At 38.0% G+C, this 17,855-nt stretch overlaps 2 protein-coding genes across 3 annotated transcripts in view; one reads left to right on the forward strand and one right to left on the reverse strand.

The window, feature by feature from the left end:
- Positions 1-410: 410 nt before the first annotated feature.
- Positions 411-7,673, forward strand: SNRPF (small nuclear ribonucleoprotein polypeptide F). Its single transcript, XM_032170941.1, has 4 exons — positions 411-555; positions 2,647-2,772; positions 6,872-6,936; positions 7,537-7,673. Exons 1-4 carry the CDS (start codon positions 553-555, stop codon positions 7,601-7,603), a joined length of 261 nt encoding a protein of 86 aa, XP_032026832.1. The 5' UTR covers positions 411-552; the 3' UTR covers positions 7,604-7,673.
- Positions 7,674-8,693: 1,020 nt separating this feature from the next.
- The window catches only part of CCDC38 (coiled-coil domain containing 38), a 68,835-nt gene continuing 59,673 nt past the window's right edge, over positions 8,694-17,855 (reverse strand). For both annotated transcript variants that reach the window (XM_032170940.2, XM_058425426.1), the window contains 3 exons: positions 13,916-14,121; positions 11,136-11,229; positions 8,694-8,838 (listed from right to left, as the gene is read on the reverse strand). In XM_032170940.2, the coding sequence (XP_032026831.1) occupies positions 8,725-8,838; positions 11,136-11,229; positions 13,916-14,121 (414 nt within the window). In that variant the 3' untranslated portion in view covers positions 8,694-8,724. The remainder of the gene's footprint in view (positions 8,839-11,135; positions 11,230-13,915; positions 14,122-17,855) is intronic.

Consider the following 17,855-nt stretch of genomic DNA (forward strand, 5'->3'; position numbering starts at 1 on the left):
TGCAGAAGAGAGAACACTCAGGTAGAAAGGGCCTGCGGCAGAGGCGCCCCTAAATCATGCAACCTGTTGGAAGAGTGAGGAAGGAACTCCGGAACCCCGAACATTCTCACGGGTGTAAAAAGACAAAGTAAATCCCCATTAGCCAAGTTGGGGAGAAGTCACATCCGTTACACAGCCTCTCCCAGACCGCCCCTCTAGGAAGGACAGCACATTGACAAACACCGGCCTGCCTCCAGTCCTTGGCTGCCTCACAGCGATTCTCAGAGCCGGTTTCCCAAGATCCGCGCGCCGCCTTGAAGGCGCAAACCCAAGCCGCTGCCGGTTGCTAGGAGATACTGGTCCAGCCATCTCCTCCAATCAGCACGCATCTCTTTGCGTCCAATCACAGAGGCAGGAAGGGCCGTGGTGGGAGGTGAAAGGTTATACTCCTGTTTGGCGGCCATTTCTCTTGAAACTCAGCGGCTCGGGACCTGCGGTACCTGCTGTAGTCACGAGGGACGGGCGGCGGCCTGGTCGGCAGAGAGTAGCCTGCAACATTCGGCCGTGGTCACGATGGTAAGGAGAAAGAGAACGGCGGGAGAAGCGGGGAGAAAAGGAGGGAGACCAGCCTTGCGGGGCCTGATGGTTGCTTCGCGCGTTTCCCATTCATCCGCGTGAGGCGCCGCGCACCCGCTCGCCAGCTCCTTTTACTCTCCTTTTAGGGTTTCTGAGGCGCGTGCTCCTCCCGATGCATTTCTTTTCCTAGGGGTGCCTGTGCCTTCTCCTCTTTGTTTGAATCTGGGCCTGGGGTATTCTTAGTTGGGGCTATAGGGTCGGGGTAAAAGTCAAAGAGAATTTGCACTTCCCACTTAACCACACTCCAAAATTCACTTTCATTCCATGAAAGTAATGATACGGCCATGCTCTAGATTAACTCAATTGGGTGGGGAAGACAGACATTAGTCAAAAAATAACAAGTATGCAATTGCAAATAATAAGTGCTAAGAACAATGCAGACAGGAGGCTGTGAGGGTGCGCGTTAGACATTAGAGGCTTAGTCAGAGATGGCCTCCCTGGGAGGTGGAATTTAACTTGAAGCCTAAGTGTCATGAAATACGACCCTTTAAAGAGCAGTAGGAGTCGTCTACCGAGCACAGGGAATAGGAGCATAAGACCTGCGGCCGGAAAGAAAGCTTGGTCAGTTGGAGAAATTGACAGAAAGGTACAGCCACTTGCGAGAATAGTGGTTAAGAGTTGGTATCGGAGGAGCAGGCGTTGGGCAGGACCTCTTAGGCTGTATTGGGAGGTTTTGATTGTACTCCAAATCAACTGAACATGATTCGGTTGGAAGCCATTGAATCATTTTAAGCAGAAATATGACAATCTGATGTGCACTTTAAAAAATCATAGTTGCTGTGGTGGATAACAAATTGGAGAATGAAAACTTGAGACTCATTAGGTTATTGGAGTAATCGCCATATCAAGATCACTCCGAATATGCTTATGTTAGAGGGGGTTAGTAGCCAAGTTTCTTAGTTCTTTTCTTTCTTTGACTGGTGAGTGAGCAGAAGAGGGCAAAACCCGAAATCACTGGAGATGTTAATGGTTTGCTGAATAAATAAACGTTAAGTAATTGCTGTAAGTAAGAGGCAGTGCTAGTGACAAAGTCAGATAGGACCTAGCCCTAGCTTCCACAGTTAAATACTGTCAAGCATGATCTGCCCTCTGCTTCCTTCTGTAGTCTTATATTTGGGGCTTTGACTGACAATGCTGAATTGTATGTCCCCAAAATCACCTTGTTGCATCACTCTTCCCTCCTTTTACATAAGTAGCTAGCCTTGCCTGGAACAGCATTTTTTCCCGCTCTGGAAATAAACTCTCATCCTTTAAAACTGAGGTATTACTTGTTTCAGGCAACCTTTCCTTTTTTTCCCTGGATTGCTTTGGTACCCTTGTGCCTAGTATATCTCCTTTTACTACATTGCAGTATGCAATATAATTATTTGTATGTGAAGAGTTCCCCTCCCCATCTCCAACTTCTGGACAGGGATCATTTATTTATTTATTTATAAGAGACAAGGTCTTGCTCTGTTGCCCAGGCTGGAGTGCAGTGGCCTGATCATAGCTCACTGCAGCCTCGAGCTCCTGGGTTTAAGCAGTCCCCCCACCTTATCCTCCCTAGTAGCTGGGACTACAGGTGTGCACCACCACACCCGACTCTTTTTGCTAGAGATGGGGGTCTCACTGTGTTGCCTGGGCTGGTCTTGAACTCCTGACCTCAAGTGATCCCCCTGCCTTGGCCTTCCAGATTACTGGAATTACAGATACGAGCCACCCTGCCTGGCCCGCATTTTTTTTTTTTTTTTTTTTTTTTTAGTTCCTTTATCTTTGTTTCTTTAGAGCTCAGAACAGTCAGTGATGTCGGTAGTCAGTGTATCTTAAGTGAATAGTGTTTTGTTTTGATGGGTTAAAGGTGAAACTGGCTAACTGGATATTTAAATTTCCCTGGTACTCTTCAACAAATAAAAGTGAAAATTATGTACTAAAATAATAAGGAGTCAAAAGTTTTCTTCATTTGCATACCACAAAATATTGGTGATTCGGTAGAAGAGAGTTGGTGGTGGGAGGAAAAATAATTAATTGGATCCTTTTTTGTTCTTTGTGCAGAGTTTACCCCTCAATCCCAAACCTTTCCTCAATGGACTAACAGGAAAGCCAGTGATGGTGAAACTTAAGTGGGGAATGGAGTACAAGGGCTATCTGGTATCTGTAGATGGCTACATGAACATGCAGGTAAGCTAAAGAGCTGTAAAGGTCATAACATTGCATTTATTTTGCTTCACCTTATTTTTCAAAGGTTTAGTCTGACTAATAAGAATACATACAATTAAATTGACAAATATACAGCAAAATTCAAAAATAAAGTCAAAGCCAGGGAAGATACTGTGATACACTAGATATAAGACATGGACTTAAACCAGAATTCAGCTACAGATTTTATTCCTAGTAGTTAAAGAAGAGCTCAGACATTTGATTCATAATAATACCATAAGGGAAACACACTAATTTGCTGGAGAAAACAAAACATTTCTCACATTTAGCCCTGAAAGAAAGTTTTCAAGTGAAATTCTTGAGTCTTTTAATGGATGCTAAAGGCACAACACCAAAGCTATTGAGGAAATTCATTCCTTCAGGGGAAACACAGATCTGCCGAAGGAATTGACCTGACTGTATGTCTGTCAAACGAGTTTCTGTAAATGATTCAGCCGTGTGTTTTGGTGGTTTTTTTGTAATTAATTTTTTCTTATTCTGGTAAAATATACATTACAGTTTTGCCACTCTAACCATTTTTAAGTGTATAATTCAGTGGCATTAAGTACCTTCACATTGTTCTGCAGCCATCACCATTATCCATTTCTGGAACTTTTTTATCATCCAAAAGTGAAATTTTTTGCCCATTAAACAATAATTTTACATTAAACAATAATTTTACAATTAAACATTAAACAATGATTTTCCATTCCTTCCTCCACCTAACTAACCCCTGGTAACCACTATTCTACATGTCTATGAATTTGACCATGCATAATACCTCATATAAGTGGAATCGTATATTATCCTTTTGTGTCTGGCTTGTTTGACTTAGCGTAGTGTATTATTCACGGTTCATCCATGTTGTAGCATGGTCAGAATTTCCTTTTTATGACTGAATAATATTCCATTGTATGGATATACCACATTCTAATCCATTTGCCTCTTGGTGGACACTGGGTTGCTTCCCTCTTTGGACTGTAGTAAATAATGCTGCTGTGAACATGGGTATACAAGTGTCTGTTCCAGTCCCTGCTTTCAGCTCTTTGGGGTATATACCTAGAAGTGGAATTACTGGATTACTGGTAATTCTATGTCTAATTTTTTAAGGAGGCCAAGCATGGTGGCTCATGCCTGTAATCCCAGCACTTTAGGAGGCTGAGGCAGCAGATTGCTTGAGCCCAGGAGTTTGAGACCAGCTTGGGCAACATAGTGAAACTGCATCTCTACAAAAAAAATACAAAAATTAGCTAGGCATGGTGGTGTGGGCACCTGTATTCCCAGCTACTCAGGAAGCTGAGGTGGGAGGATCACCTGAGCCTGGGGAGGTTGAAGCTGCAGTGAGCCGTGATCGCACCACTGCACTCTAGGCTGGATGACAGAGAAATTTTTTTTTCTTTTGAGTAACTGTCACAGTATTTTCCACAGCAGCTATGTGGTTTTACACACCCACCAGCAATGCACAAGGGTTCCAGTTTCTCCACATCCTCACCAACACTGATTATTTTCTGTGGGTGTTTATAAAATAGTTATTCTAATGGGTGTGAAGTGGTATCTTATTGTGGTTTTGATTTGCATTTGGCTGATGATGTGGAGCACCTTTTCATGTGTTTATTGGCCATTTGTTTATCTTTGGAGAAATGCCTGTTGATGTCTTTTGCACATTTAAAAAATTAGTTTGGGTTTTTTTGTTGTTTTTTAATGGTAGTAGTTTCCAGGCAGGTTTTTAAAGGCTATCAAGACAGGTGGTCAATCCAATCATGAATCCAAGGACTCCATACTTGTAAGCAGAGTACTAAAAGGAGTACTTAAGTAGGCAGAGAGCTCTGATTTTCCTTAACTTAGGCAATTACCACCTGAGCACATGACATTAAGGTCCCCAAAGCATAGTTTGAGTTTGGAAAATTCCTTAAACAGGAATCATTTACCAAGACTATAGAAAAATCTGGGGGGAAGTATATGAATTGTGATGAAAATATTCTGGAATTAGTGGTGATAGTTGCACAGGTTTTTGAATATACTGAAAACCACTGAATTGTACACTTCCAAAGGGTGAATTTTGTTTTAGAATTAATATAGCTTCCTAGTGACCCTGCTAGAGTTGCAAAATGTCTGAGTAAGCAACCACTTTGAGTAGTCAACCATATTGATACCAGTGTTTGAATTTGTTCACTCAGCAAATATTTATGGAGTTCCATTATGTACCTGGCACTGTGAATATAGCATTGAACAAAATAAAGTCCCTGCCCTCAACAGTTTATGTTTTAGTGGTGGGAGGTGGTAATATAATGTGATAATAGGCATGATAGATGCCATCCATGAAGAAAAAGGGAATAGACAGTATGTGCAATATTATATAGGATAGCCTCTCTGAGGAGGCGAAACCTGGAAGATACCAGAATTAGTGTACAACTCAGGTGAGTATCGGGGAAAAGCATCCCAGTTTGAGGGAACAGCAAGTACAAAGGCCTTGTGGCAGAAGCATGCTTGGTGTGTTCAAGGCACAGCAAAAAGGCCAGAGCAGATTGAGTTAAGGGAAGAATGACAGAAAGTTAGGTTAAAATGGCGTCCATAGAGAGCCTGTTAAGTGATGGTGAAGACTGTATTTAATACATGATAGAAAGTATTTGGAGCATTATTGTGTCATTTAGAAACCAGTTAAAGGTTGTAATTACTTTTTACAAAAAATTAATTGCTCTTAATACATTATTTCTTACAGCTGTTATATACAAACTAATTGTCTCAAAAACCTGGTATATTTCAGACAAAACAGTATCATCTGGATAATGGAGATTAGTTTTTGTTTTCTATAAGGGAGGGAGTAACATCCAGTAGTAGTGTTCATTCACATGTTTTTCATGCCTTATGAAACATCCTATTTTAATCCTTATTGTTAAGCCCTACTTTTCCTTTTCCACATGCCTAGTTGTGAAGGAAACCTCCCTCTCTCCTATCACTCCTTAGTGCCGTCTCTGAGTCCCAGGTGGCATTGATTGTGATTTTTCTTTTAATTATAAGTAAAGCTTGTTACCTATATGTAGAAGGAAAGCTAAACATTTTGATATAAAATTAGAAATAATTCACCAAAATAACTGTAAAGTAAGAAGAGCTCAGACATTTGATTCATAATAATACCGTAAGGGAAACACACTACTTTGCTATAGTTCACCAAAATAACTGTAAAGGTCACTGTTAACTATTTAACTTTCTCTTAAGAACTTGTTTTTCCCTGTTTATTAGTACATAATTTAAAAAAAATTCTTATTCAGGCCCAGATGTGGTAGCTCATGCCTGTAATCCCAGCACTTTGGGAGGCCAAGGTGGGAGGATCACTTGAAGGCAGAAATTCAAGACCAGCTTGGGCAATATAGCAAGATCTCATCTCTACAAAAAAAATTGTTTTGAAGTAGCCAGGCTTTGTGGCACATGCTTTTAGTCCTAGCTACTCTGGAGGTTGAGGCAGGAAGAGCCCAGGCGTTCAAGGTTTTGGTCAGCTATGATTGTGCCACTGCATTCCAGCCTGGGCAATAGAGGGAGACCCTGTTTCTTAAAAGACAGGAAAAGAAGAAAATTCTTAGTCAATTATTTGCTTTGGTTGTTGACTAATATAAAAGTATTTGGCATGTTAGCCATAGCTTTCATATACCCATCTGGACACCTCAATATGATTTATAATGTTTTACTCTGAGAAAACTTAACGTCTGGTTCTTTAGAATGAATTTTCAGAAAACTTTTTAATCACAATTTATTCATAAATTAGAGACTGCCTTCTTCCACACACTGTTTTGATATCTAATAGAAAGAAATATTACATAACCTGGGAGATTCAGAAACTTATGTTGAAACAAGCTTTATTATATATTTGTTCTACATCCATGAATATTAATTTTATTGAAGGTTTATATGAAACCAAAAGTACTACAATAGTAATAGAAAGCTCATCTTCTGTTTATTAATTATAGATAAATTTGAGTTGTTGGTATAGAAAGGTCTCAGTTAATGAGTTCTCTCACCAATATTAGCTGTATTGTAATATTTTCCTCCCGTGTGATTATACTAATATATTTCTTTTTATTGAAAGCTTGCAAATACAGAAGAATACATAGATGGAGCTTTGTCTGGACATCTGGGTGAAGTTTTAATAAGGTAACAAACAGCAGTAGTATACGTAAGGAGTCACTGGTGAGCATTAGGAATACCTGTTCTAAATATATTAGTGCCTCAATTTTGGAATTACTTTTTTTAAAAAAATCACTATTATAATACTTTACAGTTAGCCTTCAGAAGTCTTTGAAATTGTTAAACTTGTCAAAGGTAAGTTTTCAAATGTTTTGGAACTGGCCAAAAGATTTTTCTAGTGTTGATGTTAAATTTTCTAGCTCTTAGCTATAATCTTTTGCAGTGGCCTTCGTTGCAGGAACTTAGTTTTGAATTTTAGTTGGGTCTGGCTGTTTTGTTATGTTGATTTTCTGTACTAGCTTCAAAGCTCCAAATTCTGGTAATTATTTCCTTTGGAAAATCATAAAGATGTCATTTTATAACAACCACATGGTGGAAAATAAGTGCCATGTGCTTTTCAACAAATCTATGTGAAACTTTTTTTTAAAACGAATATATTTAAAAATTTTTTTTAGAGACAAGAATATTGTAAATATAGCATTCAGTATTTTCATAATAAAAATACAGTAATTCAGATCATACATGGTTTCTGGTTGGAACAACAAAATCGACTTTTTCTATTTACAGGTGTAATAATGTCCTTTATATCAGAGGTGTGGAAGAAGAGGAAGAAGATGGGGAAATGAGAGAATAGCATCTTTTGCGGGGGGGTTTTTTTTATATATATTTCTAGACAATAAAGATTTGTTTGTTTTTCAACTTGACTTGTGAACTGTTTGTATTCAGATATTTACAAGCAAAGCTGAAATGTTGAACCAATTGGGAAAGATTACGCACAGAACTAATGCTTTAAAAGCCACTGAATTTCATTTAAGTTGCTTTTCTTTTGTGAGCCCAAGATTCTTTTTTTTCATAAAGGATAATTATTTATATGCTTTAGATATTTTTATGAAGGTGAATTTCAGACCTTTTCTTGTAAAATTATTTATTAGCTGAGACCTTTTAAATGCAACTTTTTCTTTTAAAGTTATTTTTGAGCCACTTTTAACATGTATAAAATTAAACATTTTCTTGGTATTAATAATATACTGTCTTATTTTACTTAGTAGTCAGTAAATTACATGTTAATTCTGTGTCAGTATAAGCTAAATGCACATATTGTAGCTAAAATTGAAACATCTTCTAAAAATTAAAATGATTGTACAGACAGGACACAACAGAAATTGGGAACTGACATTCAGGCTGAAAGCATACGGTTTGTTCACTGAAGAGAAGAAAGTTCTCTGAACAAAATGTAATGTCAAATAAAAACCAGTCTCACCATTATGTTCTGAGACTGTACCCTCGAGATTGAGTTTTAAGCCCCTCAAAACCCTTCAGGTATTTTAGGGTTGTACATTGTTAAAATGTATATTCCATAGTAATAACAGTATGCTATGAACTTCCCTACAGATGGGTTGAGAAAATATATCATTTACATTCTCATGTTGTAAGAGAATGGCCATTATTACACTTCAGTGTTCATTTACCATAGTTTTATCAGTAAATTATCTTTGTGTATCCCCAAGTGGGACAACTCAAAGTACAGATAAAAATGTTTAGCTATATGGAATAATACTTACGATATGAATACTTAAAGACTTCAACAACAAAAAAAATAACTCATTCCTAATCCTGTAGCCCTTAGAATAAGGGCCTGTCTTCCTCAAATTGATTAGGCCTGGTACATGGGGCAGAATATTGCCATTAGTGAAAGCCAAACTTTACAAAATACACCTAAGACATTCTGGTAATAAAATGTCTTACTGCTTTTATTCAAGTAAAAAAATATTCTTCCTCTTGTGATTTTGTTTTTGTTTCATTGACTAAAGGTAGCTGCTGTTTGTTACCAGATGGAGGTTTTGAATGAAAGACAAGTCGTCTTCCCAACTGAAACAAAAGAAAAACAAAATACTTAATATTTTTTGAGCATAGCCATTTTCTATTGAAATTTGTGAAATACCAATATTAACTTGATTTTTACAAGGAATAATATGGTTTGTAATATTAACTAATCACAGTTAAAAGGGACTTATAACCTAACGGATGTTTAACATGCTAGGCAAAGTTGAGTAGCAAACTGGACACTGATAAGTATGCAGAAGGCACAGCAGTTAGGTTTTATTGGAAAGTGGGAAAACTTAGGTAAAGTCATCAAATAGTATACGGTTCAAATGTGGTCAGCCTAGAAAAGCACCATGTTGAAGGCCACCATTTTATTTCTCAGTAAGTGCCATAGCCAGTTTTTCCTCCATGGTTGGAAGAGATGGCTTTCTCCTGTTGAGCACCTGACTAGCATTTAGAAATCTTGTTAAATAAAAAGTCCAGGAAACCACGTACCATCTTGAGCACTGGTTGGCTTCTGGAGGTGTTCCCAACAGAAGAGGCTTTGGGAAACCCCTAGTTCATACCTATTCATTCTCTCTGGGTCATATATACTCAAGTATATTACTACTTATTTTTCTCTTTACTTTTGGGATTCCCTCCTCCGCTTTTTATTTTGTTTTGCTTTTATAGCTGAATTTGTATAAATTAAATGTGTAAGTGGGGAAACTACCATAATTCTATGAGATTTGATGGGACATTGCCACTGTGTTCAAAAGGCACTACTGACATTGTAGGACAATTCTTATGTGAGATTGTCCCCTGCATTGCCGGCCCCAGAGAACCTAAATAACAATAGCACTTTACCCCATCACTGTAACAACAAAAATGTCCTTGGGGGACTAGAATGTCTGAATTCCTTCTCTAATATTGGAATTTTTAACTGTCAGAGATCTTTGGTAACATTTGTTATTAATACTGTCTGAGAAAATTAGCAATGATGAAGTGTCCTAACTGGGTCACCTTCTATCAGAGGTCTTTGTGTGTTGTTGATTTATCAGATAACCATTTTTTCCCCCAATTTTTTCCAGTTTTAGTTTTTATACTCATTTTTAGTCTGTTAATCCACTACACATCAAGTATCCATGATGTGCCAGGTATTAGGGATACAAACTCATGGTCTAGAAGGAAAGTTGAATATATTGAAAAATAATAATTTCAATTTGGTGGGTTTACTAAGTAGTCCATGTGGAAGGGTGATGAATGGTTAATTCTTGGGAGGAGAGGACAGGTAAGGAAAGTCTTCATGGAAAGAACTGAACTAGATAAATACCCTTTTTAAGATGAAGTATTTATTTCAATAAAATATTTTGAAGTAATCATTTTTTTGGCATGACACATATTAACAATTCCCATACTTCAGAATTGTTTTCAAGTTCTTACCTCTTGTGGTTAGTTGTAAGGCACACAGTAAGCATTCGTTATGTGTTAGCTATCACTGTGGTAAGAATCAGCATCCGCAGTAGCTTTGCAGATAACCATGAAATTGTCTTTCTGGAATATATTTCAGACGCTATCCCAGAGGAGGGAAAGAGTGGCATATAGATACAAACTCCTTACCCTGTGTAGAATTGATGGACCACATGTACCTGACTACCTAATCCCAAACTTCTGATTGGACAGGTAGTCTTGCAAAATAAAGAACTTTGGCTTCTAGTCCTGATTGTGCTACTAAGTCAAAGTGGCTCTGGGCAAATCATTTTAACTCCAACTGTCAATCTCATTGTCTTTACAATGTGGGGATTGTACACAGTCCCCACAGTTACTTACGATTCTCTGGGTTCACATCTCCAAAACATGACTGAGTGAAAGAAGCCAAGTTCCTAGCTGTCATTAGTAAGGAAAAGAATATGTACATAAATACGTATTTGTGTATGTATATTTCCAGAAGGATGCAAATGAACCTGTTAACAGTGGTTGACTCCAGGAAGGGGAACTGAGGAAGACTGACTTTATACTGAATACTCTCGTATCTTTTGAACTTTGAACCATAAGTTTTTATAATCTATTCCAAAAAACTAAAAAGAAAAAAAATTATCTGATTTTAATGAACCTAGGGCTAAAAAGAGGAGAGAAGAGGCTTCTTTTACTGAAAAGTGTATCTAATTGAGAACTGAAGAGCCACTAATTTGAATTATTCTAAAAGTAACAAGGAACCAGAGAGACCAATTGAAGCTGTAAACAAGAAAGATTATCTTTCCGAAGTTCAACCTGGATAAGTTAGACGAATAAAGTATTTTGTTTTTGTACCACAGAGGCACTCACATATTGATATGGCTGGATCTATTAATAGCAAAACAAACCTTTTTCCTTGGTTGTGCTACTGCTTTTTCCAGAGCAGCTTTTAGCCTTTCCTCTTGGTATCTTTGTTTTTCTTTCATTTTCTCATCACGAAACCTGTCACAAGAAGGGAGAAACATTCTTGTAACTGTAAATCACATTAAGTAAGAAAAGTACATTACTATTTGATAATGAACCATATGAATAGAACACCTCCTTTAAAGTTAAATGAAAATGACACTTCATCTTTACTCATAACAATGGCTTTCGAATATTCAGGTAAATCTCGACAACAAATACTATTTTGAAATGGGAAGAAATTTCATCATTTTGGAAAATATAAAATATACCCATATCTTGGTCTATTTTTTTTTTTTTTTTTCCAGAGACAGAGTCTCAGGAGTGCAGTGGCATGATCTTGGCTCACTGCAACTTCTACCTCCTGGGTTCAAGCAATTCTCCTGCCTCAGCCTCCCAAGTAGCTGGGATTACAGGTACATGCCACCACACCCGGCTAATTTTTGTATTTTTAGTAGAGACGGGGTTTCACCATGTTGCCCAGGCCGGTCTCGAACTCCTGACCTCGTGATCTGCCCGCCTTGGCCTCCTAAACATTTCAGCACTTTACAGATAGTTTTTATAATAGCTACTTGAATGAACTTTTAGCTACTTGTCCCTCTTTTTAAAACTTTTAATTGAAGTGTCACATACATACAGAAAAGTACACAAATGAATGCATAGCTTAATGAGCTGCCACAAAAGTGTACCTTCCAGTTAATCTTTTTGAATAATATCCTCAAATTGTGAGCAAGAAATGCTATTTGTCATACTCTCTTTAGGGTTGTTTTGAGGGAAAAATTAATCTGTGCAGCTTATCAAGTACAAGGTGGTGAGCAATAGGCACTAAATACGTGATAGCTATTTTATGGACCTATTTAATGATATTCTAAGTGTAAGGTTATATACTAGGGAATGGAAATAACATGTATTTAGCATTTTTATTGCAAAATTAGGTGCCACGTTAGGTGCCCCAAACCATGGGGGAAATCAGCTATAATTCTTTTTAAGAAGAATGTCAGTAATTGGAATTACATTCATGTATCACTGCTAAAAATGAGTTGTAATTACACTTTGATGCAAATATATTTGCTACTGTAAAAAAGACGCAAGTGCTGTTAGTGTAGTCATAATGAGGTCATCTTAGGGAAGGAGTAACTTTTCATTTATAATTTTTTTTAAAGCTTGCTTTATGTTCAATAAGATCCCATCAAGATCACCGTAATATAGTCTGGACATCATTTTTACTATGGGTAAGCATATCCACCATACATCCGTAAAGTAGTAGGCAATAACAAAATATCTAATACTAGTGGCTAATATTTGAGTGCTTACTGTGTGCCAAGCATGCTCTTGTAATTTACTTGGATCATCTAGTTTAATCCTCACAACAACTTGTAAGCGTCAGTATTACTCCCATTTTACGGATAAAGAAACCGACTAGAGTGCTTATGTTGCCTAAGGTCACAAAGTCGTAAATAGTTGAACTGAACTCACTCAGCATGGTCTAATCCCCAAGCTGATAGCCAGAGTACTAGTCTGCCTCTCAACATGTTTTTTGCTATTACATGAACATTATCCCATTTGTAAACATTCCCTACATGCCACAGTAGGCTAGGGGTCATATTTACAGTAATCATTGCCTCAAACTAGGGCAGTAGGCCCTCCATATTCACAGTTCCTCATCTGGGCATTCAACCAACTGCAGATTGAAAATATTTGGAGAAAAGCCCCAACAATAAAAATAATACAAATTTTAAGAAATACAGTATGACAACTCTAGCGTTTACACTGTATTAGGTATAAGTAGTTGAGAAATGATTTAAAGTATACAGGAGGATGTATATAGGTTATATGCAAATATGTCATCTTATATGAGACATGAGCATCTGCAGATTTTGGTATCCTTGGGAGGTCCTGGAACCAATCCCCTACAGATACCAAGGGACAACTGTTTGTACCTAAAAGTTCTTATTTAACTTGGTATGGAAATTTGTAAATGAATGCATTCTGAAAGGCCCCGGTCAGGCCATACCACCCTCAATGCACAGATCTCCTTTGAAGGGCACCAAGCTATGCAAGTATGTGGGGAATGGTGTGGGGCTTCAGGGATGATAATCCTCATGAGGTTGTCTTGAGGAATAAATAAGTGAATGTTGAGGAATAAATGAGTGAATGTTGTGTAAGTGTTGGCAGTTACACACTGTGGAAAACCCTCACTGTGTGTGTAGCTCAGACTTTCAAACAATTCCTTCATTAGGAATTAGGAGCCCTTCATGGGAGAACTACAGGTAGATTGAGTCTGCTTGCAGTTTTCCCATGACGGGCTCCTAATTCTATGTCTTGTGTCCTTCACCACCAGTGCAATTCTCCTTCCCCATGATAGCTATTCAAAAATTTTCATGTAATTACTTATTCATAAATTTCATATAATTACCAAAGATTTGCTTTTCCAGGCTAGTTTGTCCATCCCAAACTAGGTCAGTTGCCCCTGGTGAACTCTTCACCCAGTTCCTTCCTTCGCAGTGCTCATTACCATTGGTAATGACACATTTATTTCCTAAGAATATTTGATGAATGATCTCCCATGCTAAATAATAGCTATATGAGGAGAGCAGGGCTGGATTTCATTCCTCCTCACTGTGTCCCTATAATATGACATTACACAAGAGACTTGCTAATGTGTTTATGGAATCTGAGCAAAACCAGCTACTCATTAAGTCATTCTTATCCTTATTGACTGTACTTTTGCCGTCGTTCTTTCTGTTTCATCCTCTCAATTGCCTCCACATTTTCTTTGGGAATGGATTCGATGAGGTCACACAGTTCTACCAGGCGAGACTCTACTTTTACCAGCTTTTGAATTGGGTTGAGGCTGTCATCCTCAGCATCTCCAATGCAGACTTTGTATACTTGAGTAATCTTTTTACTAAGTGAGTCTATCAGTATTTCCTGAGATTGAGAAGAGCAGAAAACATTAACATCACATTGCACATTCAATAAATATACCATTTTACTATATTACAGTAAAATCCCATGTATATGCTATTAAATGTTTACATTTTTATTTTTATTATTTTTTTGAGACAGAGTCTCACTCTGTCACCCAGGCTGGAGTGCAGTGGTGCAATCTCATCTCACTGCAACCCCTGCCTCCCAGGTTCAAGCGATTCTTGTGCTTCAGCCACCCAAGTAGCTGGGATTACAGGCGTGTGCCACCACGCCCAGCTAATTTTTTATTTTTAGTGGAGATGGGGCTTCACCATGTTGGCCAGGCTGGTCTCAAACTCCTGACCTCAGATGATCGGGCTGCCTTGGCCTCCCAAAGTGCTGGGATTACAGGCATGAGCCACTGTGCCTGGCCTAATGTTTACTTTTTTAAAGGAGAAGTTTTAATAAAACAGATCATTGAGAAAATGCAGCAGTGATATTTAACCTATATCAATTTATAGTCAGAGCATTACTATAGAACACCTTGGATTATTTTCTTAAAATATATTGAACTCTAGATATAAAAAGTAATTATAATGGGCAGAATATTTTTTGCTTGAATGTTTTTGTATATCTGACTCCCTAAGAATTCAAATAGAGGCAACAAACATTTTAAATCGTTTTTTTGCCACTCGGATGTATTTCCTTTTGGCAAATATGTAACCCAGCCCCCCTCCTTTTTTGCACGTACTACTCTGTTATAATTGCGAAACTATAATCATCCTATATGATAGTTCTCTGCCTTATCCTTATAGACCAGGAGAACAGGAGCTACATCTTATGCTTAAACTTACAACTAAAACAGTGCTTTGCACATAACTATATACTGAATAAATGTTTGCTGAATAAATGACTGAATGCATTCTCAGAAAAAAAAGTTGCAAGCAAACACGTACCCAGGCTGGCCTACCAAAGCCTTTTTAGAAGTATCATTTTCACTGTTTTCGTTGGGAAGCCATTGCAATGTTCTAGTCTGAACAAAAGCTTAGGCCAAACCTTGCTGATCCCTGTACCTCGACACTGTGCCGTTTTAACTGTTGGTGGAGATTCTTGAGGTGGTAGGTGACTTGTCTCGGGACCGTAAGAAAATTGTCATCCTCTGTCTCCATTGTGAACCCGGTGTTTGCAATTAAGAGGAGCTCAACAAACTGCTGGGCAATGTGAATCACTCTTCAGGTAGCATTCTGCCCCATTTCCTGCTTCCACTCAAGAAGATGAGAATCACCATAAAGCCAGTGACAAATAACACTCAAGACAGATATGGCTCCTGGAGCCATGGGAAGCCCCTCCTGGAACCACAAACACCTTACAGAGCCACCAACACAATTACAAGCGAAGCTGATACCAAGAATGTACTTCCAACAGCTTTTCCACCTCCTAGCTTAAAAAGCTTTCTTAAAAAGCTTACTGTTTAGCATAAAGCTCCTTTTTACATTCATAGGGTAACACTTATTATTTATTTCCTATTTACATGAATGACATGATCCTTTTAGAAAACTTGGAGATACATAATAATATAAAAGAAAACAGCAAAAGTCCTATATTGGGCAAAAATTTCCCTTTTCCCCTCTCTCTAAAATAACACCTACTGTGTTTCCTATTTATGTAATAGTACGTTCTTTTTCTAAACCTTGGAGACACAGAAAAATATAAAAGTAACCCATCGGATTGAAATATTGTAAATTGCATATGAAAACAACATTGCTGTAATGTGAGTCACTAAATAAAGCAGAGAAAAATACTTTAAAAATATATTCACCACTGGTTTTGAGGAAAAACAACTTCAAGATGAAAGTGGTTGCTAGTTGATGGAAATTTCTGAAGGAGACCTCTTGAACACTTAGATGGCTTTAGAGATGGATGAGCAGGACAGTGGCTTTTTACGATGTCTTTTCTACACCACCACCCCCTCCCCCTTTTTTTCTTAAATTCCCTCTTCTAAGAGGAGAGAAAATGGCGAGAAGAGATATTTTCTTAATATAACAAGGTAAGAACAAGAGATAGGAGAGGAGAATGAGATGAATGAAGGTAATTCACATATGAACAAAAAAGGGATTGAGAGCCTGGCCTGACAAAGCAAAAAGTCAAAAGGGAGCACAAGGCACAGGCCAATTGATGACAGGGAAGGGAAGTTTCAGCCCCATCCCTGGAACTGCCCCCAGATGGCAGGCCCAGCCCACAGTACCTTGGAGGAGGAGCTGCCAAGGGAGTCTGCCCAGGTGAATGGGACAGGAATTATGGAAGACTGATAGAGAACTTCAAGTGCCTTTCAACAGTGAATGGGAAGTGATATGACCACAGCAGTGTTTTAGGAGGAATCATTGTATCAAAACTGGAGAGGGGAAAGGTGGGGGGCTGGGGGGGGGATATCTAGATGTCATTGAAAGTCTTTTCAAACTCAAGGGTTCTGTCATTCTAATCCATGTGACATTCTGCCGTGTATTGACCGTACACAGTTCTCTCAATTGCAACTGATCAGCTCCTTGTGCAAAGAAAACAATAAAACCAGAGATAAACACATTCCTCAAATTGAACAATGGAGCAGTTTATGTTCCATCTCATGTTCAATGAAGAAATAACAACTGCTACACTAAACAACATGGATGAATCTCACAAACACAGTGTTGAGAGAAAGAAGCCAGACATGTTACGTGATTCCATTCCAATAGAGTTCAAAAACAGGAAAGCTGATTGATGGCATGAGACGTCAGGACAGTGGGAAAGAGGGCTGGTAAAGACTGGAAGCAGGTGTGAGGGAGGTTTGCAGGGGCTGATAATGGTGTATTCCCTGATCTGGGGGGTAGCACATGGGTGTGTTTGAGGAAATTTCTTGAGAGGTACACTTGTGATTTGTGCACTTCTCAACATTACATTATACTTGAACTTAAAATTTTATTTTAAAAGTAAAATATTGGATCAAGGGCAAAATTTTTAGGGGATTGAGTATCATTAAGAGTGTGGAAGTTTTAAAAGAATAAAATTCATTTCATACTGATAGCTCCAGAGTAACATAATTTATGAATATCACAATCAAATATGCCAATTATACCTCAATAATGTTGGAAAAGAAACTTAAAAAATGAGCTGCAGCTAAATTTACTCAAAGGGTTATATTTTGTATATTCTGAGAGCTGAAAAAATGGAGGTAGAGAAGGAAAAAATCCTAAGAATACGCTTCCCTCCCAATTTTCCTGCTTCACCTCCCCTTCCCACCCCACATTTCACATCTCTAGAAGACACTATGGATTATTATTCCCATTTCCCCAGAGTGCAATACATGAATACCAAATTTACACTTGTGATCACAATTTCATGGATAGCCATTTAAAAAGGAATTTTACGTCAATTCTACTTTCTTTCTTTAGGTATCTGGTTGCCTCAATGTTAAAAGAGTATCAAAAATGCCACTTTTATTTTTTAATAGTTGCCCCAAACTTGGATGAAAAGGGCTTGGTTGGGATGGGGCAGGGAGGAGGGGAGATATCACAGATATTTATCAGACATTTTGCATGTCAATTGGTTTCAGAATTATTTAAAACAGTTGAAGTGTGGAAACCACTCAAGTGTCCATCAACAGATGAATGGATAAACAATATATAGTATAAACATACAATGGAATATTATCTAGCTGTAAAAATAATGCAGTCCTGATACATGCTGCAACATGGATAAACTTTGAAAACATTATGCTAAAT

This window comes from Hylobates moloch, unplaced genomic scaffold, assembly GCF_009828535.3.
Source record: "Hylobates moloch isolate HMO894 unplaced genomic scaffold, HMol_V3 SCAFFOLD_12, whole genome shotgun sequence".
Classification (NCBI taxonomy): domain Eukaryota; kingdom Metazoa; phylum Chordata; class Mammalia; order Primates; family Hylobatidae; genus Hylobates; species Hylobates moloch.